Source organism: Miscanthus floridulus, chromosome 8 (assembly GCF_019320115.1).
Source record: "Miscanthus floridulus cultivar M001 chromosome 8, ASM1932011v1, whole genome shotgun sequence".
NCBI lineage: Eukaryota > Viridiplantae > Streptophyta > Magnoliopsida > Poales > Poaceae > Miscanthus > Miscanthus floridulus.
Window position 1 is genome coordinate 110,301,754 of NC_089587.1, and position 9,380 is coordinate 110,311,133.

A 9,380-nucleotide genomic window follows, 5' to 3' on the forward strand; every position below is an offset into this window, starting at 1 on the left:
AAAATTTAAATTTTGTAAGTGGCCTCGGATGGAGAAACAAGAAAAATGAAAGTTGTATATCTCAAAAAGTTATGAAACTTTGTAGTTGACAACTTTTTGATTTGAAATCATCTTGTCAAGGAAAACTACGTTTGAATTTTCAAAATTTTGAAATTTTAATTTTTTAAATGACCTCGGATGGAAAAACAGTAAAAATGAAAGTTGTAGGCCTTGAAAAGTTATGAAACTTTATAGTTGATAACTTTCTCATTTAAAATCATCTTGTCATGGAAAACTACGTTCCAATTTCTTATATTTGAAATTCAAATTTTATAAGTGACCTCGGATGGAGAAACAACCAAAATGAAAGTTGTAGATCTCGAAAAGTTTTAAAACTTTGTATGTGACAACTTTTTATTTAAAATCATCTTGTCAAGGAAAACTACATTTGAATTTCCAAAAATTTGAAATTTTAATTTTTTAAACGACCTCGGATGGACAAACAGTGAAAATGAAAGTTGTAGATCTTGAAAAGTTACGAAACTTTGTAGTTGATAACTTTCTCATTTGAAATCATCTTGTTATGGAAAACTACGTTCGAATTTCTCAAATTTGAAATTCAAATTTTATAAGTGACCTCGGATGGAGAAACTACCAAAATAAAGTTATAGATCTCGAAAAGTTATAAAACTTTGTAGTTGACAACTTTTTCATTTGAATTAGTTTAGGGCCGCAAACAATCAATTTATGCTCAATTTTGTATACTACGTGGGGGAACCAAAATGGATTGTAGATATAAGTGATAGTGAGGTGTAGTGGTAGAAGAGTTTGCACGTGAGGGAGAGGTTACGGGTTCGAATCCCAACCTTTGCATAGTGTGCAAAGAACATGAAAAATGTTATTTTTTGCCTCTTTTTACGTGCTTTCTGAAAATTGATTTGTAGGGTTCGTATACGGCTGATAACACCAGCCGTCTCTACAAATCAATTTGTAGAAGCGGTCTGAAAATCGTTCCTATAAATACATGATTTGTAGAGACGTTTAGGTAGGGGCGACTGGACAAACCGCCCCTACAAATACTATTTCACGTAGTGACAACAAATCAGGAACAGTGGTTCAGGTTTATTTTTTTTAGTGAAGCAAACTGAGCCATCGGTAGAATGGCGTTGCGTCAGGCACGTGTCCTGTCCGCTTGAACTTAGTCATGGTTAAAATAGCGTCAGCTAGCAACGGTCTCATCGGTTCACGGCGACACGCGCGCACGCTGCTCTGTTGGGCAACTTTTTAGCAGCCGAGTCACCGATCACACGTGAACTATGGGGGACTGGGGGTTCAGTCTTCAGACCTCATTTTTCAACCATGGACCTCATTAGTTCAGAGTTCAGACTCGCAAAACCCATCCGTGCGCACGCGGTCACGGTCGTACGGGAAAAGACTTGCTCGATGGTGGTCAAGCCTGTCTTCGATTCATGGAGGAAAAGGCAAACTGAAATCGAGGTGGATGCTGGATGGCAATGATATGCATATGCTCATGCTTGCCTCAGAAACGATATGCTCATGTTCTTGAGACCTTGTGAGCTGCGACAAAAGCAGCGACGATCCATACTCTACCAGTGTATGCATACATATGTTCTTTAGATCTTACCACCAACTTCTTGTGTCGCTAGTGCCTTAGGTCGGTTGGCACTTAATAAGAATAGATATATATTCTGGTGAAAAAGATATTTTTTAATACCTTCATTAATTAGATATTTAAATTCATTAATTAGATAGTTAAATAATACTATACTTATTTCGGACTATTCACTAGATAAAGATAGAGAGAAGGGCTGACTCTCTAGACTATTAAGGCGTTAGAGGATAAAAGATATAAAAAAATAATTTATTCAAATAACTTTCTAAACAATGATTTAGAGATTGTGTTTAAGAAAAACACTTGAAAATGTTCTGTGCCATCTGATATACGTCTAGTATAGGATAAAGCTTGCGTTTAGCTAAAAGAAAACCAAAACAGATGGCATCAACCATCCCTTGTTCTACACAACATAAGAGTTATATCGTTTTCTCTGACTCCTCGTGGGCTCCGCTCTAATGTATATTTGTCGCCGCCGGGTGACGTATGCATATGCAGCGGAACAGCAAGCTTTGCTGCATCTAATAATAATAAATAAATATAAGACGAATGGACCTGTACAGAACCGTTGCAACTTGTGATTAAAAAAAGCTTACCAACAGGGCTGCTGACTAACTAATACATCCACGTGATAGATTAGAAAACAATAAACTCTTGGAAGAGCATCAAGGGCAGGTTTCATCCATCGCTAAAACGTAGGTTTGACTTTGACAGATAGGATCAGACTACTAGCCCATCATTGGTTATTGTCTTAAATTCCTAATCTACGGATGCGGACACGGAGCATTTTTTACAGTTCCACTACTAACTAAGACAAATTTCGTGAAATTGCTTGAGTATTTCTTTGGCACCCAACGCCCCCCAAATCCCGGATTAAAAATCCCGCCAGTGTGAAGCGGAATTCAAAATCCCACGTCCTGCTGTGGGAACTTGCGCCGCGCAGGCCACACAGCCCACAGTGTGCCGTGTGCGAACGCAACGAAAGTGGACCATGGACGTGTACCCAACCCCCAGCCGCAGCCGCACGGATCGCGCCACGCGCCATACGTGTCGACAGGCACAGCACCCTGTGTGAACGGATCCCCAACCGCTCTACTGATTACCGCGACCACCCTCCCTCCGCTGGACTCGCTCCACAAAAGGCAGGCGGCGCGGGCGCGGCTGTCTAAAACGGGACAGCCTCGCTCCTGCCTCCGCAAACAGTCCACCGCGCTGCCGGTGACGGTGCTCTCTCTTTCTCGTTCTCGGCCGCCATGGATGCTTCTAGTGCTACTGAAAACTAGAGCAGCGCCTGCCGGTGCCGGCCCCCATTTCCCCAGGATCCTCTCGCCCGCGGCCGCGGGCGCACCGAGCTGCCGTCTCCGGTAAGCGCCGCTCCCGCTCTCTTCGCCCCTGTAATCAGTTCCCGATCGAGCAGTTGCCGCCTGTAGTTCCTGGTGTGTGTTTGAACCCGAGGAACCGCCGCTCCATCATTCGTTTCGTTCATGCTGTCTTGTCTATTGCATTCGCATCTGCTTGGTAGTTTCTCGGGTTCTTGGCAGCGCGGGCTCTCGAATTTAGAGAGTATCGTTCAGGAACGAAGCGAATTCGATGGCTGTTTCATTCGTAGCCCACTGAAATGAGCTTTCCTGTGTGCTGATTTCCCTGAGGAATCCTTCTGCTGTGCCTAGGAAGCTTCTCAATTCTTGTGTCCTGCCATCGGCGTAGTAGTGCAGAGGAGCTCTCGCTTGCAATTGCAATCGAGGCGCACATTTTTCTTTTTCTATATAAAAAAGAGAAGAAATCGATGTGCTCATCAGCCCATGTGGTGGTGCCCATTATTTTTTAGAAATGGCTAAATGCTTCTGTGTTCGAGATCGGATCCCATCTCGTTGAACAGAAGAACGGCTTTGTCGTATCTTCTAATAAGAACTAAGAAGCCCTTCGTCATAAACTCAGTTTCTGACCCTTTTTAGGAAAAATGTGAGATTCCGTCTTCCTGCTTCATTTGCAGTGGCTTCGGAAGCCACCCAGCGTCCTGAGCATAATAATTAAGTTTACCATTGGGTTTTGGTTTTGCTATATTTGCATTTTGCTTCTCTCACGGTACGATTATCGAAACTACCGGTAGGTGTGTCTAGCAGTTAATCAAACCCATTTATGAGTATATTCTTCTGTCATACTATATTACTATGTTTTTACATGAGCATGTTTTACTTGGTGTTAGAATGTGTCCCAGAACAGTAGGCGGGGCTTCCTTCAAGATTGTTAATGTTACAAAAGGATTTCTACCATTTTTATAAAAATTTTCTAGAACGTTGCTTTTAGGGGGGGGGGGGGGGGGGGGGGGGGGGGGGAGGGAAGGTTACCAACGTCGTGCACAATTTTGGTGATGACAACTGTTCATACATGCAATCCCCATTTGATTGTGCGATGAACTACTTGTACATAGGACAAAAAAATGGATCTTCTGCTGACTTCTATGCAAAATTTTCAGGGACACGATGAAGCTGGTTTTCTGGCATTGGTTTTTTCTATTCTTCGTGTTAGTTTCAACATCACAGGGTATGAGTTCAGATGGCCTAGCTCTTCTTGCTCTGTCCAAAAGCCTCATACTACCAAGTTCCATAAGATCCAACTGGAGCGCTTCTGCAAATCCTTGTACATGGAACGGTGTTGGTTGCAATGGAAGGAACAGAGTCATTTCTCTCGACCTATCATCATCAGAGGTTTCAGGTTTTATAGGACCTGAAATAGGGCATCTGAAATATCTGCAAGTTCTCATTTTGTCTACTAACAACATATCTGGTTTGATCCCTCTAGAATTGGGCAACTGCAGTATGCTAGAACAATTGGATCTGTCCCAAAACTTGCTTTCTGGCAGTATACCAGCATCAATGGGCAACCTCAAGAAATTGTCAGCACTGTCACTGTACTACAACTCTTTCAATGGAACAATACCAGAGGAGTTGTTCAAGAACCAGTTGCTGGAGGAAGTGTACCTAAATGACAATCAGCTCAGTGGTTCGATACCCTTCTCGGTTGGTGAAATGACAAGCCTTAAGTCATTGTGGTTACAGGATAATATGTTGTCTGGATTTTTGCCCAGTTCAATTGGCAACTGCACCAAGTTGGAGGAGCTGTATCTATTGAATAATCAACTGAGTGGCAGTCTTCCAGAAACCTTGAGTGAGATCAAAGGCCTCAGGGTTTTTGATGCTACTAGCAATAGCTTCACGGGTGAGATTCCTTTCAGTTTTGAGAAGAACTGCAAGCTGGAAGTATTCATCTTGTCATTCAATTATATAAAGGGTGAAATTCCATCGTGGCTAGGGAATTGCAGGAGCTTGCAACAACTTGGATTTGTCAATAATAGTCTGTCTGGCAAAATTCCAACTTCTCTCGGCTTATTGAGCAACCTCACATATCTTTTACTTTCACAGAACTCCCTGTCTGGGCCGATCCCACCTGAGATTGGCAACTGTCGGTTGCTGCAGTGGCTAGAGTTGGATGCAAACCAGCTGGAGGGCACTGTTCCTGAAGAGTTGGCAAATTTACGGAACTTGTCAAAGCTCTTTCTTTTCGAGAATCACCTCATGGGAGACTTCCCTGAGAATATTTGGAGTATCCAAACCCTTGAGAGCGTCCTTATTTATAGCAATAGATTCACAGGGAAGCTACCTTCAGTGTTAGCTGAGCTGAAGCACCTGCAGAACATTACACTGTTTGATAATTTCTTCACTGGAGTCATACCACAGGAGCTGGGTGTTAATAGCCCCTTGGTGCAGATAGATTTCACAAATAACAGTTTTGTTGGTGGTATCCCACCAAACATTTGTTCAGGAAAAGCGTTGAGAATTCTGGACTTGGGGTTTAATCATCTCAACGGTAGCATCCCATTCAATGTTGTGGACTGCCCAAGTCTGGAGCGAGTCATTGTCAAAAACAATAACCTTGATGGGTCTATTCCACAATTCAAAAACTGTGCAAATCTAAGTTATATGGATCTGAGCCACAATTCCTTAAGTGGTAACATTCCTCAAAGCTTCAGCACATGTGTAAACATTACTGAGATAAACTGGACAGAGAACAAGCTTTCTGGGGCAATACCACCTGAAATTGGAAACTTAGTGAATCTGAAAAGACTTGACCTCTCACACAACATATTACATGGTTCAATTCCTGTGCAAATTTCCAGTTGCTCCAAGTTGTATTCACTTGATTTGAGTTTTAACTCTTTGAATGGTTCGGCCCTCAGCACAGTAAGCAACTTGAAGTTTCTGACACAACTACGATTGCAAGAGAATAGATTCAGCGGAGGCTTGCCTGAGTCCCTCTCCCAGTTGGAAATGCTTATTGAGCTGCAACTTGGTGGAAATATTCTTGGGGGTAGTGTCCCTTCATCATTAGGACAGCTGGTGAAACTGGGTACAGCCTTGAACCTTAGTAGCAATGGTCTAGTTGGTGATATTCCACCACAATTGGGTAATTTAGTGGACTTGCAAAACTTAGATTTGTCATTTAATAATCTCTCAGGAGGCCTTGTTACATTGAGAAGTCTAGGTTTTTTGCATGCCTTGAATGTTTCTTACAACCAATTTAGTGGACCAGTCCCAGATAATCTTTTGAAGTTTCTGAGTTCCACACCAAATTCTTTTAATGGAAACCCAGGCCTCTGTATCTCTTGCAGCACCAGTGATTCTTCTTGCATGGGAGCTAATGTTTTGAAACCCTGTGGTGGGTCGAAGAAAAGAGTAGTGCATGGCCGACTCAAAATTGTCCTCATAGTTCTTGGTTCATTATTTGTGGGAGCAGTTCTGGTACTTATACTGTGTTGCATCCTTCTGAAATCTCGAGATCGGAAGAAGCATACTGAGGAAGCAGTCAGTAATATGTTTGAAGGTTCCTCATCTAAATTAAATGAGATTATAGAGGCTACTGAAAATTTTGATGACAAGTATATCATCGGTACAGGTGGTCACGGAACTGTTTACAAGGCAACACTGAGGTCAGGAGATGTTTATGCTATAAAGAAACTTGTGATTTCTGCACACAAAGGTTCATACAAAAGCATGGTTAGAGAACTGAAGACACTAGGAAAAATTAAGCACAGAAACTTGATAAAGTTGAAAGAATTTTGGTTCAGACGTGATAATGGATTCATACTGTATGATTTTATGGAAAAAGGTAGCCTTCATGATGTTCTGCATGTACTTCAGCCAGCACCAACTTTGGACTGGTGTGTGAGGTATGACATAGCTCTCAGCACCGCCCATGGGTTAGCATATCTTCACGATGACTGCCGCCCTGCGATCATTCACCGTGATATCAAGCCATGTAATATACTGCTGGACAAGGACATGGTGCCACATATTTCAGATTTTGGCATTGCAAAGCTCATGGACCAGCCTTCTACTGCTTCACAGACCACTGGAATCGTTGGCACCATTGGATATATGGCCCCAGGTATGGTTGAAACAAAGCACATTCATAACTGTTTCTTTTTCCTCACAAGCATGTATACATTGATTAAAAATTTAGGATTCTGAAATGTCTTGTGTAGCTGAAGCAATTATTTGAAATCTCCATGTACTAGAATTGTTTGATTTGTTTCCAGTAATCTGAGTGCAAGCATACACATTACCAATTACATCTCAGAAGCTTTTTACCTCTCAAAAGTTCTAATAGAAGATAAAAGTCATGGAGAAGCTTACAAACAGTTAATTCCTCTTGGCGAAAGAAATTCACAATATAAACATTTGGAAATTCAATTGGCCAGATACTGTCATGTTATCTTTTTTATATATAAAATACTACACTTATAAGATCTGCTGGTGTACTTATCATCTGGAAACTATGAAAAATTGGTCTTTTCAGAATACACACCGATGCACATACCTAATGAGCCTGCGCTGTCTTGCAGAATTGGCGTTTTCCACCAAGAGCAGCACGGAGTCCGACGTATACAGCTACGGCGTGGTGCTACTGGAGCTACTCACCAGGAGGACGGCGGTGGATCCCTCGTTCCCCGACAGCACGGACATAGTCGGCTGGGTGTCGTCCGCGCTGAACGGCACCGACAAAATCGAGGCCGTCTGCGACCCGGCCCTCATGGAGGAAGTCTTCGGAACGGTGGAGATGGAGGAGGTGCGTAAGGTCCTGTCGGTGGCGCTCCGGTGCGCGGCCAGGGAGTCGAGCCAAAGGCCGTCCATGGCCGCCGTCGTGAAGGAGCTGACGGGTGTACGGCTTGCCACTGGCGGCGGCGGCGGCCGGTCGTTGTCCGAGTCGAAGCACGGGAAACCGGGATCGCAATCCCACAGCAGCGCGTACTGGCAGTAGGATTTTTGATTCTGACGAGCTGTTCGGGGACACAACTTCCTGAACTTGTAGCCTCTACTCTCTTGGTACCCTCGCTTGGTGTACATCCTGATTGGTTAGTTGACAGTATAAAAAAAAGATTGGTTAGTTGACAAAGATTAATTTTAGTTGAAATGAAACGGATGAGGAGAGATGCTGGGCTCGTTGCTTGACATCTGTGGACTGTGGGCTGTGGCTTGTCCGTGCCTTCGCGTTCATCGCGGTGTTGTAGTGTGCTCTCCGAGAGACCGAGATATGAAGCTAACGCTCTTGTGAAAGGCGACATGGGGCGGCCGGTGGAGGAGAATTGCGACGAGATTGGGGGCGGTTTCACCGGCCGGGTGCAGCGGTGGCGGTGGCGGCGCCTCAGGACGGGGGCCGTGGTCCGTGGGGGCGTAAGCATTAGTGATATAATTGTTTTGCATAAGTCCCTTCTTGTAGTCTTTAGTCAGTTAGGCAACAGCAGTTCTGTAAGCACGGTAGTCGGTAGAAATAGTAGGTTCTGTCTTCTTTCAGAAAGTTCAGAGTTTTTGTTGCAGTGCAGTTCAGCTGTTCCAGAACAGCAGCTTCGCATCCTTCTATTTTTGATTTTTGAATCACTTTCAAGCAATAGTGATATGATATTTAAGCATTAATTAGCTCTTCATTAGAGCACTTTTTAAATCCTACTGCTTGAGCTAGTGCTCTCAGTTGTGATTTCTTTGGCTGCTGTTTTTTTGGACTGCTCTTTAGCACTTGGTGTCACAGTTCATTTGGCTCTTGTCATGCATACTCAAATTTGCTTCCACGATATTTTTATTGAAGAAATTCATAGTTTTGACTGACCGGCTTGTGTTGAAGTTGCTAACAGAGGGAGCCTGTACAAAATCAGGTGCGTCTCTTTAGTATTTTTCCGCTTCTTTGTTGGCTTTAGCTCTCACTTGTTCTATACCTTGTGTAATTCTGTACAATTGCAACTACGGGAAAGGTTTTGTCAATCAGTGATGTTTAGTTCTGTGTAAGACGAACTGACCTGTAGAGAAACGTTGCAGCTTGTGATTGAAAAAAGCTTACCGACAGGGCTGCTGACTAACTAATACATCCACGTCATAGATTAGAAAACAATAAATTCTTAGATAAACATCCAGGCTAGGGCTTCAAGCTTCATCCATGGATAAAACGTGGGTTTGACTTGGATACGATCAGAGTAGTAGACCTTTGGTTATTGTCGTTCGCTGAAATTCCTAACCTATGGATGCAGAGACGGAGCATTTTTACAGTTCCGCTACTACTCCTCCTCCTAATTAAGGCAATTTTGTGAAAAATGCTGAACATTTCTTTGGCATCGAACGCCCCCAAATCCCCGTTTAAAAGTGCCGCCAGTCTGAAGCGAAATTCAAAAACTCACGCCCTGAGTGAACTTGCGCCGGCAGGGCACACAGCCCACTGATTA

General features: G+C 43.3%; 1 protein-coding gene across 1 annotated transcript; it reads left to right on the forward strand.

Annotated features, from left to right (window-relative positions):
- The first annotated feature begins 2,771 nt into the window (after positions 1-2,771).
- LOC136473248 (receptor-like protein kinase) lies at positions 2,772-8,571 on the forward strand. Its single transcript, XM_066470929.1, has 3 exons — positions 2,772-2,976; positions 4,089-7,057; positions 7,515-8,571. The coding sequence occupies exons 1-3, from the start codon at positions 2,870-2,872 to the stop codon at positions 7,928-7,930; spliced, it is 3,492 nt and encodes a 1,163-aa protein (XP_066327026.1). The 5' UTR covers positions 2,772-2,869; the 3' UTR covers positions 7,931-8,571.
- The last annotated feature ends 809 nt before the right edge of the window (positions 8,572-9,380 follow it).

What these genes read in the sequence shown, in the direction of transcription:
- LOC136473248 (XM_066470929.1), top strand. Translation starts at nt 2,870, where the DNA reads ATGCTTCTAGTGCTACTGAAAACTAGAGCAGCGCCTGCCGGTGCCGGC. An exon ending in GCACCGAGCTGCCGTCTCCG is followed by an intron (nt 2,977 to 4,088) that starts GTAAGCGCCGCT and finishes CAAAATTTTCAG; the next exon opens with GGACACGATGAAGCTGGTTT. An exon ending in CATTGGATATATGGCCCCAG is followed by an intron (nt 7,058 to 7,514) that starts GTATGGTTGAAA and finishes GCTGTCTTGCAG; the next exon opens with AATTGGCGTTTTCCACCAAG.